Below are 22,561 nucleotides of genomic sequence, written 5' to 3'. Positions count from 1 at the left end.
AATTTCAGTGTTTTCCTAGATGTTGTGCTATGACCACGTCTAGTTCTGTAATAAACTGCTTCAATTAGTTAAGATGTTCTCGTAGAATAGGACATTAGAAAGTAAGCAGATCCCCAACCATAACTCATTCTGCTCAGCTGGAATTTATGAACTGTTATAATTCATGGTATATAGCAAAACAAGAAAAGAATTTAGTGATGATAACAATACTACACAAGGAGATCAAAATGAAGCCCTTTAATAGACATCCAATGAGGCATAAGAGATCTAAAAACTTTTCTTACCTGCAACCTCTAAGTAAGAAGAATAAAAAAAGATACCATGAGAAACAGCAAAGATCGCTGCTTGTTGTTGTCTACTCTGAACTCCCGCAGGAAAAGAATAATACCAACTCTGGCCAAGAACCAGATAGCTAACTATCTGCCAAATAAGCTGCTTTGTCATACCATTCACCGTAAGATGGTTGAGTTGTTATCTCCAACAACCCAGTATCTTTTGACAGCAAACAATACCTTTTTAGAGATAAGAGGACCATCCTCATGATCTACCATTTTTGTTTTCCACCTCATTCCAGATACAATTCTTTTTACTTGGCCAAGAATATCTGCATCATCTCGGAAAATAACTGCGCCTTCTGGTCTAAGAATCCTGTCCATCTCCAGTAGAATGTCTTCGGTATTACATCTGCAAGTAAAGCAACTCAGATGCAATAGCAGTAGTGGCATGATCAAAAAGTTTAACAAGGTCAAACTCTATGTGCACGTCGATTAGATGTATGCCCACCCCCCCCCCCCCCCGCCCCCACACACACACGCACACAAAAAAAAAAAAGAAAAAAGAACTGTATCATCTATTTTCTATATATATGGTGCCCTCCTACAGCAAGGAGTTGTCTCCATGACAGACTATTGGCAGATGCTAAATTGCAATGTCCTAGATTCTACAGATTAAGTGGAGTCTGAAGAACTTACTTGTCCTTGTATAAGCTGAAGATCCCATTTGCATGAATAAAGTCATATGTCCGAGGGTAGGTAGAAAAGGCTTCACACCTGAATTTGAAAGTTGGAAAAAAGATGAACTAACAATAAGAGAGGAAAGCTCAAGATAGCAAATTCACATGATACCAAAATCCCCCCTATTCGTAAAAAAAAAACATAAAAGAATTAAGAACATCAGCACCAACAGAGAAGGGTTGGCTCATACTGTTGCAATTTTAGCATCACAAACACAAGAAATCATGCAAATCTCCCTATTAGGTAAAACCTCAAGCTACCTATGATGCATATGCAAGAGGGGGATTCAGAAAGGCTGCAAGACATAGAAACTGCAGTCCTCTAACACTATTAATGTCAACTGAGAATGCCGAGACATGCAACACAGAGAGTAGAAATAATATCTTCGATGTTATATGAAAGGACTATATAGAGTAGTGATAATGAGTAAAGGTCAAACAAGACCAATTCCCTTTCATATGGTCCTGAGAGAAACTACACAGGTATATGAATATGAAAAGCTGGTTGCATCTGAAGTCTTCCCCATCCTGGACAGATCTATTCCTCTCGTCTCAAAATCACTACAAAGGGCATGTACTGATTACTGTTATGAAGTCAAAGGTTCAATCAAGTGCTGGATGAGCTTTTGTTATCTTTGTTCTGCTTTTGTCAGCTTGACTTGGCCTTACAAATATATAGCTCTATCCATTCTGAGTTCAACAGGTCCTTACAGTATCCTATCTTCAATATAAATTTTTATGTTTATATTTGTGGGACATGCAATGAAGATGCATCCTCCTATATGTCATGTATCAAGAAGCAGCAACTACTCAGCGAGTAAAATAAAAAGAAAACGCAATTACACTATCACTAAACTGGAAGATTCAAGGGCTTTGTTTCAATGATAAGTGAGAGAGGAACATATCAGAAGCGAAAAATTAGTTATCATTATTTAACAACTTTAAGCTATGCTAAGCATGTCTAAGAATTTAAACTAGCACAGGATCTGAGGCAACTCCAACAAAATAGAAAGACAGAAAAGGAATCATCTCTCAAAATAAACTTAAACTGTTGGACAAATGAATTGTAACATACTCATGTTTCCACAACATTTTTATCTTTACTTATTCTTATACAACTTACTGTCCAGAAAAAATAATACAAAGGAGGAATTGATGCGACAGAGCAATGAGAAAATATGAGGGAGCTTCATATAATTACCAGTCATGGTATATGCCAATCAGGCCTCGATCATATATTACAGCAAGAGTGTCCCTTTCAGCTATAGTTGGCACAACATTCATGACCCATAGCTTAGATGATTCTAGCGCTGCAGCAAAACTTCCTAGGCCAGCATTCATATCTAGTATACTGCGATACCTCCTAGTGTCAAGGAGCTTGTTAACTCTCTTATAAGCTTTCACATGCTTCTTCCATGACTTGTTGTCCTCCTGGAATGATTCAACAGAGACTCCAGTAAGAGATCCACTTGCTATTCTTGGAGGAATAGCATTAAGTCTCTCCGGAAATGGCTTGAGCTCTCCACCAGAAACTTGCTCCGAATTGATTGTTTCAGGATACGGAGTTACACATGCCTCCATCTTCTTATACCTATAGCAATCTTTTGGCTTAATATCATGTAATCAGATGGAAACCAAAAACTTTATCACCAAAGTTGTAGAGAACTCAAAATCCCCAGATCCCCTTTTATTTTCAAAAGGTAATGCTATTCAGTACTTCTAATGAAGCAGTGTCGTACGCATATTTCACAAGAGGCTATTTACCCCACTTTGTGGTTTTCAACATATCATAATCGCTAAAAGAAGGGAAGGGACTGATTTCAGCATGGAACATCAAGTGCTTGTAGGTATGTAACATGCTTGGCCATAGAAGAAAAAAGACAGAGGACACGGCAACAAAATAGAAGGATACATATATTACAAGAAACTCATTTGTCAGACAGAAATTAGTATTCCCTTTGACTATTGCATTGTAATCAATTACCTCTGCCACTCAAAATCTTAAGGGCAGATACGTGAACTAAAGAGACTGGAAAAAATCATAAAAGCAATCCTCTATAACTGATATTATACTTGCCAATTACAGCTTTGTACATCCATTGAATAACACAATAAAGGAGAAGAAAATCCTAATTATTCGGCCATTTGACAACTGAAATGTTTGGATGAGTAACATTATAAGGTGCAAGGAGTTACCAGACATTTTCCGAATTCGAGAGGTCACATAGAGTTACACGGGCATCTCGTTCACTGCAGTACTCGGAGTTAACACGTTTTCTCCATATAGCTATCTCACCTTTCTCGTACTTCTTTTCCCAGCAGAGAAGCTTAGCTATCTCTTCAATCATTCTTTGTTCCTCCTCCAGCTCCTCTTTAGGTAGTTGCCAAGCTTTATAACTAGTCTGCCAGCTGATGGGAGGACCTGAAAGTATCCAATACCCCCCTGGTCTGAGAACTCGATCCACTTCCATCATGTACAGTCCACCTAAAAAGAGAAATTCAGAAGTTTTCAGAAAATAATAAGAAATAACTGAAGGAAGAACGTAACTAAAAAATTTCAAAATACAGAAACAGCCAATAGATTAAATATCCAGTCCTCATGGGCCTGCACATGCACTATCTTCTTTCTGAATAACACTTACCAAAACAAAAGAGACGTGCCTTATTCCTAAAGTTCTTTCTCTAACACCAGGGGGGGACCCAAAGAAAGAAAAATGAAGACATGTTTTGCATGTTGCACAATACTAAAGCATTTGACTTGGTACATGAATCATGTATATTTAGATGCACATACAAGTATAAATATGACGAGTAAAATATCTTATTTTCACTTGCAATGTTTATAAAATGAGACTAAAGAAGGTGTATTCTTTAACTAAGGGAACATATTAGGCTTATTAGCATAGGACAGTTTTCATTTGAAAGTTTCAAGTGGGAATCATTTTTCAATCCAAAATGGAAAGGAAAAATCAATCTAGGATTATCCTTGGTTGGCAATTGGTACTAGAGAATGCTTGCTGAATTACCAGGAGATCATGTACCATAAATACAGGATAAGTTTGCCAAATAAAAGCTTGTAGAGCAATATCTTTTGGGTAATAATTTGGTCTAAGTTGATTAATTTTCTTACAATTTCTGCTCCCAAAGCCAAGGTATCATATCAATCAGCAAACTTATTTTGGATAATCTCAATTAGTTGGAGTCAGCTATATGAATACTGCATATCTATTGCATTCTATTCGGATCTATTTTGTTATCACATTGAATTATTTGTAAGTAGAGGTTCTCCAAATATAATATTTACCCTAGGCTAACATACAAGTCTTTCACCAAACAGAAAAAATCCCACAAATACCAGATCTAATGAAAATGTTACAACAAAACTAAGTCTTAATCTGAATTAGTTGGTATCACCAGGGTATCATATATACACCAAAAGAAGTGCTGTGAATGCTAAACAAAAGCACATAATATCCAATAAGATAGGTGGGGATCTCTCAAGTGGAGCAATCCCCTACACCAGTCAGATTTCTAGTTAGATTAAAAGATCGAAAGAACAACAAGATCCAGAAAAAAGAAGAGATGCTTACGGTTTGCAGTCCATGGAATCAAACAACGTGAACAATGAGCCATATCAAAGGCCCTTGATGGAAATGGCAATTTTATGGTTCCAAGTACACCAATAACTGCTGGTACGCCTCTTTCCAAAGCAAATTGGACTTGAGCTTCATGTGAGTCTCTTGGTGCGAATGACATGGCTATAACGTTTTTCTTAAAAAGGTATGCACCCCAACTAGCAACCTAAGATGGCATATTCCATTCATCAAACATATAGAGATTGAATTTGGATAGAAACAATCATTTTTTGTTTGATGAAGAGAACATACATCATTTATAATGGCAACAACAACAAAGGTAAAAGCTTTAACCTCACAAAAAGAAGAGGAGGAAACCAAGATAATGATGCAAACTACCGGCTTTCATGAAAATTGATCTCAACTACCATTGCGAAGTTAAAGCACTCATCGAAAAGGAGTACAACTACCAGATAGATAGTGCAAAGAAAAAGCAGCAGTTAAATATCAGCAGCGAGACTAAGTGCATTAAGATTATCAGAGCAGTTAAGACGGCTTGTATGACGATCAGTATATATTAATTTCAAGTAGTAACTAGGAATCTCCCTTAAAGCTAGATGTCTACTTAATCTATTTTGTTGCCTAGTCACAGCATAGCCTATTCTCGTAATGGAGCTAACATATGTATTTTTGTAACCCTGTATCTCCTTGGTGCCTTCTAGTGAAATTACTTCATAAAAAGAACAAAATATATTGGCAAGCTTTTACAAATTTCTACTCACCCCACATCCCGTATCCAATGCTGTTCGAACTGTGCCATTTCCCATTGGTATCACAGAAGCAAGCTGGTCAATATACGCATCTGCCCCGTGTGGGAACTGAGTTCCACCACCTGGAAATCTAAGTAGATCACCTTCATGCTGTACCCAGTTTTGCACTGCCTTCTCAACTGTTAAACTTTTATGTGGTGCATTTGCATAAGGTACATAGTCACGACTCTTTGGCCATGGAAAAGGAGTTATATAGCCTTTTGGGGCTGGAATAAGACAATGCAGCTTCTCTTCTTCTGGAGGACAATGTCTCTCCCTATAGTTCATATTTTCTCTAGGAAATGTCATTGCTCGCATTTGATCATGACACGGTGTATAATCAACATATTGCTCACCACAAGGTTCAAACTGCTTGATTTTCAGTTTGGGATCATCAACCAGACTGTGTTGATCGCCGTGATGAGTTTCATACTCTAGATTGGAGAGAATGCTGCAGTCCTCTGCCCTTTTTGTTATCTGAAGAGCTTTGCTGTCCCCCTTCGCGAAACCACCTCTTTGCCAGACTCCTATAAGATAGAAAAAACAACAAAGACCAGCTACAATAAATATTGACGCAGGGCCTCTGCTTCTGTTATCTCCTGGATTTCCTTTTATCGCCATGATTGACCTAGAATTGTTCATACAGATTTCAGATGACATGGAAACAATGAAAGAAGATAATGCTCATTGTCATGAATAGTGATGTAGATGAAGAGGTTATTGACTACCCTCATATTAAAAAACATATTTTGGTTTGAGAAATATGATCAAGTGTAAGTAATTATCATAGGCTCTTGATTACCCTAATTATGCAAGCACTTAGATAAAGACGACAAAAGAGGGGGGTCAAAAATTACACTATGTAGATAGGGAAACTTCTTCTCCACATATATAAGTGATTGAATCTCCTTGGCATAACGACTTCTTATTTGAATGCCAAACATCCTTATACATACAAGTAAGAAGATAAACAATACAATGAGTAAATGTGCTTTCTTTGCAATTTTAGTAGGTAAAGGTCAATGTAACTGAGTATTCATTCTCTAGACAAGAGGAGCAAAAGCACAGGGTTTCCAATTTAGTGCTCTTAATACTATCCCTACATAATTCTACTTGTGAGGTTTTTATCATCCAACATCATAGATATTATACCAAGAAATAAAAATTGGTTCTTTACATAAAAATCTCAAAAAGAAGCATTCAAAAGAAAGAACCAAAAACAGTGTCCAAATTACTGAAAAACTAGTTAGGTAACATAATTTTGTGCAAGAATTGAAATCATCTAATTGAGGATAGAAATCTTACGGATCTCAGGAAAGAGGAGTCTTGCTGCGTTTCCAATAGGATCAAACCATTGTTCGATTAATCACGATGTATATTTATTCAAAAGAGTCCAAAGTAAGTGTTTGATCGGAATTTACAGTAGTCGGTTCGGTTGTTTGGAGTATACGACATCGGACATTACTTGACAAAGACAAATCCGATGTTTTCAATGAACTGGAAGTTGGTGGCCTCAGTTTTTACTAGACTCTGACTTTATAAGGAAAAAGAATAGAATATACATTCATTGTTGAGTACCAGCAATTTATTTTTTTTCTATCTATACCGATTTGAAAAGTGAAGGAAATTAATACCCAACAATAGTTGTTTATATTATTTTAAAATATTCATTAAAATCAATAGTAGATAAATATTATTGAACAGAAGGGGTAATTCAAACAATTGTGTGTGAAGGAAAATTAATAATTTTAAATAATTGTGTGTGAAGGAAATTATATTTACGGTAAAAGAGAACTTTTCCCGAGCAAAGCCTATTTAGTTTCGATAATTGAGTTTTACCTGAAAGTTGAAATTGTATTTAAACAAGCATTTCACTGATAAAATGTTAGAATTTGTGTTTGCTATCTATAAAACAATAAATTTGTCATTTCGCTTTAGCACCTTCTATGTTTCATCGGCAATTCTCAACATAACATAAATGCGCAAACTACAAAGTCAACAAAACCATAAGTCATTAAAAAGATGCAATTTTTCTTGTATACATAGGAAGCTTTCGAGTTATCACACATTTTCTCAGTTCATGCAGAGCGCGTCCGCCTACAGGCAGATGACAACCAAGTTCATTCCACTCCAAACAAATATTTGCAGACAATTGTTTTCTTGATAAATCAGGACTTAAAATAGCAAGTTTATAAGAGTAACTTTCTACACTCCGCGCCCTACCCCAGAAAGATGACATGTTTGGAGGTGTGGGGATGAAGAGTACTCAATTGGTCAAGCTATATACTTCTCAATAGTAATCAAAGGTACACTCAGAGTCATCTGAAGTTCCGACTGTCCTATTAATAGATGGCTCATGCCACGATTTTGCTACTTGAAGATCCATGTAGCTTGCCCTCTACAATCAAACGTGAGTGTTCACTGGTATCATGTTGCACTCTCCCAGTAATCTCCAAGCACAAGCCATTTCTCGGGCCTTTCTTATTATTCTTCTCCTTGGGAGTTTTCCTGGGACCTGGATCCACAAAGACGGGTTGTACCTTTAGGTTTGGGTTAGGTTTAATGCGGGTTGCTTCCTTTTCCTCTGCTGGTCTGAAGAGAATTCCCTTCTGCAGTTCTTCAGCGGCCTCGTCTTTATTTAAAAGAACCTGCAGAAATGTAGATTAAAAAAGGGTATTTGAGTTAAGATATATAAATTTCTCCAAGCAATCAGCAGGCTTTCTTCAGGTTATTACGAGAAAGTTACAGGACTAATGCTTGTCCACCAAGAAAAAGAAAAAAAATAAAAGAGTGTAATCCTAAGCCCGTGCCTAAACAAGAATACATAATACATAATGCATCTCTAACTAAAAATTTCAATACAATACACAAAAAAGATGCAAGTAATAACACAGCAACAAGTGACTTTTCCGTTGAGCACAAACAGTCAGAAACTGGGGATAACAAAAAGAAGTGAGGTTGAAGAAATTTCCAACTCTTTTCAGACCATCAAAGAGCAGATGGTGGAATTGCATGAGAACCAATTGTAGTGATAATTGATCAATGCTCCAATGCAACTTGTGACCAAGCCCAATGTTTATTTTTTTATTTGGTCTATGAATCTCACATTTGACTTTGATTAAAGTCAAAGCCAGACTTTGGATATCTAATCTCTATCAACATGGCATTCAACACTGAGCTATGCTGCAGCACATTTACATAAAGAAAATATAGGAATCAACAGTCAACAGTCAAAAGACAAAAGAAGACACTAGTTTGCCTTGATGATTGAAAAAGCAAGACTAACGAAATTCACAAAAGAACAAGTTAAGAACCACTTTCTCACCCTACATCGCAAAGAAAAAGAACGCGGAAGAAAAAAAGAAGATAAAAGGACAAAAGGGAGAAGGAAAAAGCACATCTTCCTTAATAGCAATGAAAGAAAAACCTTGCGGCCGACGAGGTCAAACGTCATTACGACTCTATTTCGTTTGGCACGTTCAGCCTCTTCTATCTCCTCTTTCTTTTTCCTCAGAATTTCCTTTTCCTGTTGAAAGGGGAGGAAAAGAAGGATCACAAACATAAGTCAGTAACATCATAGAAACCAAGTCTTGCAAAGTGAAATGTTCTCACAATCAGTACACTGCATACCTCCTTCGACAACCAGCTGTTTCCCTCAATCTCATAGTAGTCACTTTGGTCATCGATAACAGTCGTACGTGCTGCAGAGTTCCGATCATAATCAACTAGCCTCTTTGCATAGGCTTCAGCTGCTTCCTCAGCATCGGAAATTGGAACTGGACCTTCATCTAATCCAGCATACGAGCTTCCCTCCTTCAGCACAAGTGCACCACAAAGGTTGCAAGGCCCTTCACCTTCCTGTTCACAGACTATCTTCCCACAAGATAAACAGTTGCTTATCAGCCTGTGTCGGCGGGCTTGGCACGAGCATGGCTTCCCCTGTTGAAATATGATGGAACCTTTTGCAGCATCAGCAAGAGAAATAACTTTCTCAGATTTTTTCTTTTTAGAGTTTTTTTGACTTGCTTGGGATTGAGGTGCAGTTGTTTTTGTAGAGTTCCCTTGACTTCCTCTCTGTAGGTTTCGTCCATTTGATGTCTCAGCTGTGCTCTGGCTTTCCTGCTTACTTGAGGCTTTACTTTCTTTTGGTGCTCGTACTTGTTTTTTAGTTCCAGCTGCCAGACTATCACCTGAAGGAGGCTTTACATATGCTTGCAATTTGGAAGCAGAGGTACCTTGGTATAAATCTGAATGACCTCTCCGTCTCAAATACTCACCAGTCACACTTTTTCCAGCATCCTGACCTATGATATTCTATAGAAGATTCAGAAAGAAAAGATGTCAGTAAATGAACAAACAACAGTCAACTGTTACCAATAAGAAAAAGGACCAAACATAATCTTAATTGCATGGCCATATGCAGAGAAGATCTTACAAAAAAAAGAAAATTACGAAAATGCTGATATATGAAATCAAGTTGTGTTTTTTTTTAAAAAACTGGTAATTTTACATGAAATCAAGTTTTAATAACCAATAACAAGTAACAACGTAAAAAAGGTCTTATCAAGTTCCCAATTAGGATTGTTTTCAAATACCAAATGAAAAGGTAATTTTCACTTTCTAACAGGTGGAAGGGAATGTGTGCTAGAAAGACGAGTCCGGAGCCGAAAGGGCAAAAAGATTGAGTGAATTTCCAAAAGGGCAACAAAAATAAGTTTGAAACCAAAAGGGTAACATTTAAATGGGAAGGGAGACGGCGTCTAAATTGGGGTTGCAATTGCAAAGCGCAGGTCCCTATGCGCCTTATAAGGCGCTAGGAGACCGCAACTTAAAAGTCACAAGCTGTCTGAACCTTGTAAGGTGCGCATTGGTTCCCACGCCTTTGTCACTTTTATTTTTCTCTCATACAGAGTCTTCTCTTTTCTCTTTCTTAGCTTCTTCTTCCTATTTATTTTAATAGATTGATTGACTGGTTAATGATGAAAAGCAAGTCCCTTTAATTTGTTGCCTTTTATTTGTATTTTTTTCTCTATTGCTATTGAGTTACCCCTTTTTCTTTCTTTTATTCATATACACATCTTTTAATTTTCTTGTTTTAGCTTATTATTTTGCTATTCTAAAACATCACTATACAAAGATTTTGGTGTTTGATCAACAGAGTAAATGTGCCTTACAAGGCGCAGACAGCCTGCGACTTGTAAGGCGCATAGGGATCTGCGCTTTGCAATTGCAACTCCAATTTAGACGCCGTCTCCCCTCTCGTTTAAATGTTACCCTTTTGGTTTCAAACCTATTTTTGTTGCCCTTTTGGAAATTTCACTCAATTTTTTTGCCCTTTCAGCTCCGGACTCCTAGAAAGACTCATCAAAGAAGTGCCTCCTCATTAATCTACACATTCTCAAAATATCAAGTAGACTTAAAGACATAGATACAAGAAAAAACAAACTATCAATGAACATAAGACATCATTGATAAATGATTAAAAGTTGAGAACACAGGCTCCCCCTCAAGTAAAAAAAATGTCAGTCAAGTTCAAAAATCATTTTCATTTTTTTTTTATCAAGCTCGAATTCAGTTATTTTCGGCAAATGTTTTTTTAGCTAATTTCTGACTTTCTACACCAGCAATACTTCCATATTCATTCTTTATAAATTGCTTTTCCAGCTCTATTTATTATTTAGTACAACTTCTTCACTGAGCCAATGGGTATCAAAAATTTAACTTAAGAAAGCAGTTTGAATGGTCCTTGCTGTGAAACAGAGTTAGTGCCTTTGTCACTGTACCAAAACGCTACCATCTTTTTCTTCTTTTTTCTCAGGATAAAATGCATCGGTTTAGTGCCAACTCTTTGCTCTATAAACACAAAGATCATGGGCCTAATAAAGTTAAACTTAAGAAAGCAATTAGCTGATGGACTTCCCTAAGACGCACAGTTGGTGCCTTGAGGCCTGCAATGAAAGGCAAACTTTTTCCTTTTGTTGGCTAAATTGGATCAGAAGCCTTATCTGAAAGATGTGAAGCATCCTACTTGCATTGCACCTAGTTTCAAGGTTTAAGTGTGGATTGACAACACTGATTAGGCCAAAACACTAGCTGTTTGTTCATTTCTTTGTACAATTATGTCAACATAAAAAAGCAAATTTCAGTAAGTTATCAGATGTTCTCTACTTGAAGCAATTATCAGATTCATTTTTAAAAAATCAAAATCAAAAGACGGAGAAGAGCAATGTTAACAATAGTGTTCAAAAGCATTACACAAACACATAAGCATATAATCCTAATAGGTACACAAGCACAACATAAGGAGTTGTTTCACTGCTGATTGCTGGAAAAAAAAGGAAAAAGAGGGAGGTTCAAGTTACAAATTCATTTGCATTCTTGTTGGATAAGGTGCATAACCCTAACTCAGTTGGAGATATATCAGAATCTGGAAGTAGGCCTTTAAGAAGGACGGAGTTCTGTATATTTTTTACTATCCATTTAAAAAATGGCGATGACTGATGAATGTAAAATCTCAAACATGTTGTATTGCTTCGTTATTTAAGAGTTTCAAGTGAATTAGAAGCTAGTCCACATTTTTTTCAATCACGATTAGAGCATCAAAGTACACGTCTAGAAAACGCAAACCAATCTAAAGTAACCTAAACACTGAAACCAATCAATTAGGCTAAAGAGAACCAGAAACAGAAAAGATAAATAACAAGATGAACACAAAGGAAAATTCCCACAGGATATCCAATCAGGTTTCCAATAAGTAACACTGGGATCAAAATACAGAGTCAGACACATTATCCTCTTGCATCTAACAAAAGACCCTCTTTGATTTTCAAATGTCAATGAGTACAGTCTATAATCAATTATAAACCCCAACTCTCAATTACGAACTTTCAACTTAATCCAAAACCCTAATTATCAGAACACAAAATTGAAAGCAAGAAAATCAACATCACAGAAACTATAGATGGAGGAAGGGAAGAAGGTTACATCAAGATATTCTTTAGCCTCGAGAGGAGGAGCAAGCTCACAATAAGAAACAAGCCCAGAAATAATCTCAGCATCTAAATCAAGGCCATTCTCTATCTTGTTACATAGCTCCAGTAACGCTTTTTCCAGCCATTGCCCTGACGATTCCATTTGCTTTCTTTTCTCTTTTTCTGTGTTCTAGCCCTCTCAACCGCCTTATATAGGCTACCCGATTTTTTGGTACATCTTGATATTATAGGTTAATGCACTTAACCACCTTTGAGTTTGGATTGTACGCACTTTAGCCCCCTAATTTTGGGAAAGAAAAATTTATGGTCAACCACTTTTATTTAGAGTCCAATATGGTCAAACCAATTACGACTTTAAAAGGGTGTTTGGATTGATTTAAAAATTGGTCAAATCTATTTTTAAGTCAGTTTTTTATTTTTAGAAGTATTTGACAAATATAAAAATTAACTTAAAATAAATCAAAAATGACTTAAAATAAGTTAGGAAGTGTTTGACAAGACAAAAAATGACTTTAAATAAGTCAAAAACCAAAAGAAGGTCTCCCCTACTTTTTATTTTTTGACTTAAAAGTCATTTCAATTTATTTTTTTATTTTTGAGTTAAAAACTACTTTTTTAAACCAATTCAAACGGGCTCTTAATGGTCTTACTCACAAAAGTGGTGGCAAGATTCGAAATACAAGGAGTAATCACATCTAATTTGGTATAGATTTATAGATGAGTTCTTTATTTTTCTAAAAAATTAAATTTACATAACATACAAATTTAAAATATTGCAATTATTCGGTAATTCAGTAAATTAATTTTTGATTTGATATGGTATTCGGTAATACCGTATTGAAGTTATAATCGATGTAATACAAAGTTAATACTATTTTCCTAATTAATTCTATTTTTTTATACAAAGACACAATATAATAGAAGATCAACAAGTAAGAAGACATCAAGAAAAACAAAATGATACAACTATAAGACATATATATAGTGGCATAGCTACAGCCACCCGGGGTGTCCAATTGGACACCCTTCGTTAGAAAATTACATTGTATATATATGTCAAATTCTACATTTAAAGGTTATATATTTAATGTTGGACATCCTTGGCAAAAGTTATGTCTTTGGGGCAGTGGTATGATCCATTTGAATGAAGGAATTCCAGGTTTGAACCCCAAATAGCACAATATTTTTTTGTTGTATTTTGACGGTCACACACTATTATTCTTGGACACCTTTAATAAAAAATTTGGCTCCGTCACTGCATATATATTTGGTTGTTTATGTTTATTCTTTAACTTTCTCTTTGGAGTTTGAACTCGATCTCGTACTAATGAGTAATGGACATATTAATATATAACCTTCATTAAGTAAATAATTCGATATTCAGAAAATACCAAATACCAAATGGTACTAATTTCTCATACCAAACTCAAACTTAGATTTTACTCCCGAATATCATATCGAATACCAAAAACTTTGATTTAGTACAGTAATTTAGTTTTTGATATTTTATGTCCAGTCCTAAGTTTGATACAAGAAAATATTACCAGTTAATTGGAAGATCAAAATTAATATATTTATACAATTAATATGAAAATTCAAATGTCAAGATGGCCGAGTTGGTCTAAGGCGTCAGTTTCAGGTACTGGTCCGAAAGGGATGGGTTCGAATCCCATTCTTGACAAACAATAATAATTCTTTTTTCATAATTTTCTTATATATTCTTTTTTGACGTGACATCAACCTCAAGCATGAATACAAAGAAACCTTTCCTTTCTTCTATATTCCAACATAAAAATTATGTAGCTTGGACTTGGTGGAACATTTAAAAAAAGAGAGAGAGAAAAGAAAAACCATTAATGGAAGAGGAAAACAATAAAGTTACACTACATGGAATGTGGATTAGCACATATGCAAAGAAAGTGGAGTTGGCTCTCAAAATCAAAGGCATAACATTTGATTATGTAGAAGAAGATTTGAGCAACAAAAGTTCTCTTCTTCTCAAGTACAATCCCATCTATAAGAAGGTTCCACTACTCCTTCACCGCGGTAAGCCTGTTTCCGAGTCCCTTGTGATTCTTGAATACATCGATGAAACCTGGAAGAACTTGCAGCCTCTATTATTACCAGAAGATCCCTATGAAAGAGCCACAGTTCGTCTCTGGGCTTCTTACTGCCTTCAGGTTATACATATCTCTATTTATTTATTTTTCCTTTTGTGTTATTATATGGACGTGTTTGATATGACAAAAGTCATTTTCATATTATGATATGTTCTCTGTAACATGCAATCTGTTATAAAAAGATTTGACTGTATATTTTTTTTTCAAAAAAGTATATTCTTCACGCACGTCTCACCATTCAAATATTATTTTGAAGATATCGGACACCATGAAGAAAGCATTCATTTCAGCCACAGATGTTGAGGGAGGAGCATTTGATGAATTCTTTGAGATCCTAAAAGTAATGGAAGAAGGAATGAAAGATTTTTTCCCTGGGGGAAGATCTAAAATATGTGCTGAAAATTTGGGGCTTTTAGATATAATAATTGTGTGTTCACTTGCTACATATAAGGCAGCAGAAGAAGTTGTTGGAATGAAAATTTTGGACCCTGAAAAGAATCCATTTGTATATTCATGGGTGACTACTTTGCTTGAGCTGCCTTTGGTGAAAGAAACTCTGCCTCCACATGACAAGGTTGTTTCAAGACTTGAGTTTATTAAGAAAAATGGTTTTAGGTTTCAATCCAATATTTGATATTGTAATGAAACAAGTACTTATGGTTGATGAATAAGTTTGCTTCTTCATGTAATTAACTCAATATTGGGTTATCCAAGAATTTAAGTTATATAATATAATAGATCAGGTTATAGCAAATTAATTTGTTCTAACATACCGATCAGTACTATAAATCAAGTTTGAGAGTAATATTTCAACCATTTATTCTAACTCCATGTAGCATGTCTAGGGGTGGTTCCGATAGTTCGGATTGGAATAATCGACTTGGATATTTTGGGTTTTCAATTTTGAGCTTTTAAGACAGGTCATGGCAGTTAACAATAATCTCAATTCATGTAATAGTTTGTTCTTTTAGAATATACAACTTTCTACTGTTAATAAAGAACGAGATTATCATACAATGTAATTCCAGATTAAATAATATAATGGGTAGGATCGTAAGGTACTAATTTGTTATAACTTTAGAAATTAGACTTATTAGTATTGGCACATATCATTTGAATAGGACTAAATATAAGATATAAAAAAAGTTAGATTTTTGAATATCCGAAGATTGCAATACTAAATTCGATAACCGATCAAAATTCATAAATTTTAAAAATAAAATCCATAATTCAAATAACCAAAATATTGAGATTTGAAGTTGGTCCAAACTATATAGACCCCTGCCCACATTGTCGTGTCTACCACATGCAATATATGTATACTTTAGATGACAAGTTGATCAAGTGCTTGATTAATGTCACCAATTCGCATCAGTAAGAGATTAAAGATTTGACTATTGCCATACTAATGAGCATTCAATAGTGCCCACTAATTAGAATCTGATAAGCCTTTACCCTCAACAGTGTGACATATCAGTTACTATTGAATTTGCTTTTGACCACTGCATGCGTGATGAGTGACAACTGACAAATTAATCGGAATCTAATAATTTGATTCAAATTTTATGTTTATTTTTAAAAAAAATTATTTAATTTTGAAGGCTAGTAACTCAAAAAAAAAAAAGACTAAATTCTCTAACTATAAATTTTAAATTTTGGCTCAGCCCCTGCAAATGAAATTAGTGGAAAGAAGGAAAGGATCCGAATCTCGATGGATGTCAACTTGCTGTAAATAATCCAAATTGTGCAGTAGAAGTATTTGATTTACTCATTTTGATAGTATTAAAATATGCAAATAAAATAAAATAATTAGTTTGGCTACGCCAAGGAAGATTAAAAGGGAAGGCATGCAGTGCATGATAATGCACAAAGAATGGAAGAAAAAAATTAATGTGAAACTATTTGGCGGAGATTTGATTTAATAATCTTTTACTGTATAAATTTATTTTTATTTTATATTCCGAAAAAAAAAACATTTACAAGCGGTCGAAATCATTTTTACGCTTACAAGTACACACTCGTGTAGCTATTTGAGAGCATATATGCGCCGTGTCATCACTACTCATGGAGAGGCACAAGAGAAAGTAGTAAGTGATAGTATATGTTACTGAAAAATTGAAGTTAGTGGAAGAGTCTATGCAATATCTTTTCAGCCATTACTTGATGGAAACAATCTTTGTTCTAAAATCTTATAATTAGCCTAAAGATACTCTTGATATTATTCTTTCTAAGTCAAGTCCAGATCAATTTTCGAGATATGTGATATAATTTGTTTTGAAACAAGTTTGTACATTTTTCTCAAAATGTCTCGCACCATTAAGAGATTCCTACACCTTATATGTAGTCTCCCCATTTATTCAGCTTTCAATATGGGACTTTGTTCGCAAACTCAAAATTTAAAAATTGAGAAAAGCCTAAATGGATGTATGCACTGATGTCGATTGACAAATAGATATAGATAGTCATTTGAAGAAGATAATATTATCTCCAATTTCTGCCCTAACAATTTTGTGTTTTAAGTATTACTTTAGTCAAATACTCTGATTTATCTGCAATAGAGAATTAGAAACGAATTCCTTTAAAAATTCGTTGTGTCTTGACTATAATGGCTTTAGTAGCCCCAGAACTAAAATAACTTATCTTGAGCACACTTTTAAATGGATATAGTTGTTTGGTCAACCATTCTGATCTAAACACTTATCTTATACAACTAGATTCTTAAGGCCCATGATACGGGCCCAATATAATCAATTATTAATCATTATTTGACAAATATTAAAAGGTATTTCTATAGCATTCTAATCAACATTAATTAATATTGATCCTAGTAAAAAAATTAGTATTAAAAAATATCAAAAAATAACCATCAAAGAATATAGTGCATTGAATGGTGTTTCTCCTTCCTTAATTAAATATCTTAATTTTGAGTTCTGGATATGAAAAAAATTCTTAATAGAGAGCTCTATATCCGAATGGGCAACTCCAATATAAATATCGAATATTGAATAAAAATATTAAATTAAATTAACCCAATAATATTTTAAAGTATAATTGATATTAGCGATGGGTAGATTCATTTTTTAAGCTGTAAAACTCTGAAGTATAATATTCAATTTATTTATTTATTACTATAAGACACAAATGTAGTAGGATTTTGTCTGTTAGATTGGATTATATCTTATATAAAAATCATGAATCATTATGTATTATCATCTTGAAATCTATCTTATTCATTTCAATTAATCTGTCGAATTTTTCTTTATAATCTATTAAAAAGTAATGTCCCTTTTCTTTTCTTAGTTCCAACTCCACAAAACATATTTAAGATCACAAGATTAAAAGACATTTACTATATTTCACATATTTAAAATTTAAAATCACAAGATTCAAAAATCTTCCTTAATTTCTTAAACTTCATGCCAAGTCAATATAGAACAAACACATTGAAACAGAGAGATTAATATTTTTTATTTATCACTCATACATAAAAATTAGAACTAAGAAGCATGTTTCACTATTACATGAAGTTCTATATATGCATAATTTGTCTTAATGAACATAATTTTTTTAGCATGATACAAATGTGTTTTTGGTTCTCTTTTTTCATGCACAATAACTTATAGGAACAAGTATTTTTGTTATTTTTATCAGTTTAGTGAAAAAATTTCAAACAATCTGAAAACATAAATGCATTTTCTCTGTTTTAAAAAAATCTAATTAGAATTAAATGCTAAATTAGCATGATATTTTAATACATAGATCATTACATATTGTATTGATTTCCTCATCCAGATATTTTATCTTATTCCAAAATTTATTCATAATTTTAAAAATTACTATTAATCATTTGCTATTTTTGTCATCTCTTTCTAAATATTAATCTACTTAAATTTATTTTACTTCTCTAATTAATGTATTGATTTTTCATGTCTTCCGATTCTTAACTTCTTATTTCAAACAAAAGAATAGCAATATTAAGTAAATAAAGTAAACAATCTGATTAATCTTAAAATTTACAATATTCTATTATCAAAATATTCTTATCATTAATGTACGTAAATTGAACACGAAAAATACTTATTATTTCTCTTTAATATTTGATTCGCAAAATTTTAAAACTATTTATTTAAAAATTTAGTTAGTTTCTTAGTTTACTTTAATTTCATTTAATTTATCTATCCATTTTATTTATTAATTTTTATTTTTATGTAAATATTTTTATTTTTTAATACATTTTAAATCATGTTTGTTTCTTTTTATATTTATTTTAGTGCAAAAAGTAAAGGTGCTAATGAAATATAAATTGATTTAATAAATGGGTCCCACCATTTTTAAATAGTACGGCTACTTATTTTTTGTTTTAATACATTTTAAATCATGTTTGTTTCTTTTTATATTTATTTTAGTGCAAAAAGTAAAGGTGTTAATGAAATATAAATTGATTTAATAAATGGGTCCCACCATTTTTAGATAGTACGGCTACTTATGATATTTTTATGCTTTTCATGATAGAAAGTACACGTGGCCATCATAATAATAGCAATTTGGTTGGGTAATCTGGGAAATTCAATAATTTTGCAGCAGAAAGTACAATTGTTTTAAGCTGATAATTTTGGTAAAATGACAAAAGTGCCTCTGGTCGTCCTGGTCGTCTTCACTCTTCTATATAATAGAAAAATAGATAGAAATATAAAGTTAACAAATAGACAAACGTGTCCTACGAGACATAATTCACGTAAGACGCCACATAGAATGTCGCATAGGACATGAATTATATCGCCGTGTAGGATAGTTCTCATCATCTAATTATTCTTTCTTTATTTTTGTTTAATGCAAGATGTACTTGCCATTGTCATTAATGGTAGTCCTTCAACAAAGACTGCAACCGAAAAACGAATTCAAGAGTTTATACAAGCTGGAAGTATATATAGAATATCACTCTTGTCATTTATCTTCATATCTTATTACTTGTTTTCAAAGAAAGGTTCTTTTTGGTTGATAGTATTTTCTCTTTTCTTTTTAATTTTTTAAGTTGATGTATATACTTGTATTTAATAAAATGATTAATTCTTTCAAGTTTCAGTAACGTTGTCTTTGTAGTCGTGTTCTCCAAATGTGCACCCTTATTTTTTGGGACTATAATTGTACTTTTAGGAGTATTCTTTTTCATTTTTGCAAAGATTATCTTTTTCTTCTTTTTTTTGGTTTGTTTCTATTGCAGTCTATATTGTTTGTAGTTGATCAATTTCAGTTTCTTATATTCTAACTTTTATAGGACAAAAATGCTGGTATTTGTTGATAATAATCTGATTTGAATTTTATTATTTATAACATAATGTTTTTACATTATCACATATCTTCTGTAACTTTATTTTAATATTTGAAAACATCCTTCGAATCATATGCAGGAAAAAACCAACAAAACTGACACTTTGGGAGGATTTTATTGATCATGAGCGAGTTAAACCTTTTAACCAACTTCATGATTACCCGATCATTCTTGCTAGGAGAATTGGGAAATCATCCTCAGGTAAAAGTGCAAATAAATTTATTTTTTTCTTTTTTGAAAAATATATGACATGATGAAACTAAAATCACATATTCAAATGCACGTAGGAACGTCAAATAGATTCGTTGGTTTGACGAGCAAATTCAATACAACAATTGAAATCAATCCTCCATATCCACAAGTTGCTGAGTTAAGGACGTGGTAATATACATTTTTATTTAATGCATCGGAATTCCATAATATTTTGACATATAAAACACATCTTTAATCTCATATTTATGTATTATGCATTTTAGAAAAATATATTTATATTTTTATATAAAATTTAACCAAACACGACTTTAATTATACATTTTTTAATAAAATAAAAACTATATTTTCATGACGAAACCAGATTAAGAAAGAAAATGATTAAAAGGCCTCGAATTTAAATTTTGAATATGAAAAAAAATCTCTTTAAAAGTAGTAAGTACATTCAAAAATAAATATGAACTCAAATTAATTATTTTATTTTATTTTTAAAAAAATGTGTGGTCTTGAATGCATAGACTTTTTGAAGTGAGTCAAAAATGGGGTCCATGTTTTAACTTTGCATTAATTTCTTTTACTCCTCCCAATGTGTTGTACACGTGTGACAATGGAAATCAACAACTTAATGGTGGATAAAGTGGGAATTACATAACTTTTGGTTGATTTTTTTGGAATGTTCAATACTCTCAATGCAAAATATACAATTAAATTAAGCTTGAATTTTTATTAAATTGACAAAAGTACCCTTGGTCGTCCTGGTCGTCTTCACCTTTCTATATAATAACTAGATTTTGTTGCCCGTGCTATGCACGGGCCCAATAACATAAATGGTATGTTTTGGGGCTAATAACGAAATTTTTGAAGCGATTTTTTGCGTGGATAAAGGAATAATTTTTTTTATCACAAACCTGTACTTTCTTTGACGCTATTCAAGGCACAATAAGACTACCCACATACAACATTTTTGAACAATTTTATGTTGTCAATTATCACGATTTAATTTTAAGAATCAGTCAATTTTTTTTTGTTTTTTTAATAAATATTTTAAGTTGTCAATTATCACGATTTATTGTATTTTATACATAATTTTTAACGATAGATTAATTTCAAGAATCAATCGAATTTTTTTAAATGTATTTATTTTTGAAATATTTTATGTTGTCAATTATCATGATTTATAGTATTTTTACGATAGATTAACTTCAAGAATCAATGGTATTTTTTGTATCTTTTTCAAAACATATTTTATGTTGTCAATTATCATGATTTATAGTATTTTTACGCAATTTTTAAATATAAAAAATTTTAAAAAATAAGACAAATAAATTAAAATGGACCCAATATATGTTATTTTTGTTGTCTCAATTTATGTGACACAAATGAAATTTGGAGAGTCATTGAATATTATATATTATACTTGGGCATAAACTCTTTTACGCACGGGCCCAATAACTATTATTTTTTGTCCTAATGTATGTGACACAGATAAAATATAGTGAGTTATTTAAATTTAATATGATTTTTAAATATTTTAAGTTGTTAATAATGTAATTTATAATATTTTTACGTAATTTGTAAATACTTAATATATATTACTCCACTTGTCTCAATGTATGTAGCATAGATAGAATTTCAAGAGTTAATCAAATGTTGTTAATTGTTAAGATTTACAATACATTTTACTTAGTTTTCAGTAATTTGACATTAAATAATACATATTACTACTTTTGTCTCATTTTATGTGACATTGATAGATTAATTTTAAGAATCAGTCAATTTCTTTTTTTTTGTGCATTTTTAATAAATATTTTAAGTTGTCAATTATCACGATTTATTGTATTTTATACATAAATTTTAACGATAGATTAATTTCAAGAATCAATCGAAATTTTTTATATGTATATTTTTCTGAAATATTTTATGTTGTCAATTATCATGATTTATAGTATTTTTACGATAGATTAACTTGAAGAATCAATGCAATTTTTTGTATCAAAACATATTTTATGTTGTCAATTATCATGATTTATAGTATTTTTACGCAATTTGTAAATATAAAAAAAAATTAAGACAAATAAATTAAAATGGACGCAATATATGCTATTTTTGTTGTCTCAATTTATGTGACACAAATGAAATTTGAAGAGTCATCCAAATTTGCACTTTTTTTTTAAATTTTTTTTTAAGTTATTAATTATTGTGATTTATAATATTTTTATGTAACTTTCAAATAACTTGCTAATTTATGTGACCCGGATAGAATTTTGAGAGTCAACCTATTTTATGGTAGAATTTTAAATATTAAATATTTTAAGTCATTTGTAAATGATTTATTATATTATATTATATATATAAGTAGAATATATAATAAAAGGGAGTTTATGTATATATTATATTATATATTATATAAACTCCCTTAGAAAATAAATATATATTATATATATTATATAGTAAAAAAAATGATTTATTATATTATATTATTATATTATGTATTATATAGGGAGTTTATGATGG

The 22,561-nt window shown here is 32.3% G+C and overlaps 4 protein-coding genes and 1 non-coding gene across 5 annotated transcripts in view; 2 read left to right on the top strand and 3 right to left on the bottom strand.

Moving 5' to 3' along the window:
* LOC125832220 (NAP1-related protein 2-like) overlaps positions 1-22,561 on the bottom strand; it is a 107,957-nt gene that overhangs the window by 22,874 nt on the left and 62,522 nt on the right. The gene's annotated exons all lie outside the window — the stretch shown is intronic.
* On the bottom strand, positions 149-6,946 carry LOC125832202 (probable methyltransferase PMT2). Its single transcript, XM_049511352.1, has 7 exons — positions 6,702-6,946; positions 5,370-6,024; positions 4,603-4,813; positions 3,209-3,497; positions 2,214-2,603; positions 972-1,049; positions 149-684 (listed from the first exon to the last, which is right to left on the bottom strand). The coding sequence occupies exons 2-7, from the start codon at positions 6,015-6,017 to the stop codon at positions 450-452; spliced, it is 1,851 nt and encodes a 616-aa protein (XP_049367309.1). The 5' UTR covers positions 6,018-6,024; positions 6,702-6,946; the 3' UTR covers positions 149-449.
* On the bottom strand, positions 7,502-12,605 carry LOC125832211 (uncharacterized). The gene is made up of 4 exons (XM_049511361.1): positions 12,381-12,605; positions 9,027-9,710; positions 8,824-8,922; positions 7,502-8,044 (listed from the first exon to the last, which is right to left on the bottom strand). The coding sequence occupies exons 1-4, from the start codon at positions 12,528-12,530 to the stop codon at positions 7,751-7,753; spliced, it is 1,227 nt and encodes a 408-aa protein (XP_049367318.1). The 5' UTR covers positions 12,531-12,605; the 3' UTR covers positions 7,502-7,750.
* On the top strand, positions 13,990-14,069 carry TRNAL-CAG (transfer RNA leucine (anticodon CAG)). The gene has a single exon. It is a non-coding gene; the product is annotated as a tRNA-Leu (tRNA).
* Positions 14,233-15,177, top strand: LOC125832225 (glutathione S-transferase U10-like). Its single transcript, XM_049511375.1, has 2 exons — positions 14,233-14,568; positions 14,765-15,177. Exons 1-2 carry the CDS (start codon positions 14,245-14,247, stop codon positions 15,140-15,142), a joined length of 702 nt encoding a protein of 233 aa, XP_049367332.1. The 5' UTR covers positions 14,233-14,244; the 3' UTR covers positions 15,143-15,177.

The sequence above is a fragment of the Solanum verrucosum genome, unplaced genomic scaffold (assembly GCF_900185275.1).
Source record: "Solanum verrucosum unplaced genomic scaffold, falcon-dt-bn FXZP01000009.1, whole genome shotgun sequence".
Classification (NCBI taxonomy): domain Eukaryota; kingdom Viridiplantae; phylum Streptophyta; class Magnoliopsida; order Solanales; family Solanaceae; genus Solanum; species Solanum verrucosum.
This window is presented reverse-complemented; position numbering and strand designations above follow the sequence as displayed.

What these genes read in the sequence shown, in the direction of transcription:
- LOC125832202 (XM_049511352.1), bottom strand. Translation starts at nt 6,017, where the DNA reads ATGGCGATAAAAGGAAATCCAGGAGATAACAGAAGCAGAGGCCCTGCG. An exon ending in TCGAATTCGGAAAATGTCTG is followed by an intron (nt 2,604 to 3,208) that starts GTAACTCCTTGC and finishes AGATTGCTATAG; the next exon opens with GTATAAGAAGATGGAGGCAT. An exon ending in ATTGGCATATACCATGACTG is followed by an intron (nt 1,050 to 2,213) that starts GTAATTATATGA and finishes TTTCAAATTCAG; the next exon opens with GTGTGAAGCCTTTTCTACCT.
- LOC125832211 (XM_049511361.1), bottom strand. Translation starts at nt 12,530, where the DNA reads ATGGAATCGTCAGGGCAATGGCTGGAAAAAGCGTTACTGGAGCTATGT. An exon ending in AGGCTAAAGAATATCTTGAT is followed by an intron (nt 9,711 to 12,380) that starts GTAACCTTCTTC and finishes AATCTTCTATAG; the next exon opens with AATATCATAGGTCAGGATGC. An exon ending in TTGACCTCGTCGGCCGCAAG is followed by an intron (nt 8,045 to 8,823) that starts GTTTTTCTTTCA and finishes ACATTTCTGCAG; the next exon opens with GTTCTTTTAAATAAAGACGA.
- LOC125832225 (XM_049511375.1), top strand. Translation starts at nt 14,245, where the DNA reads ATGGAAGAGGAAAACAATAAAGTTACACTACATGGAATGTGGATTAGC. An exon ending in GGGCTTCTTACTGCCTTCAG is followed by an intron (nt 14,569 to 14,764) that starts GTTATACATATC and finishes ATTATTTTGAAG; the next exon opens with ATATCGGACACCATGAAGAA.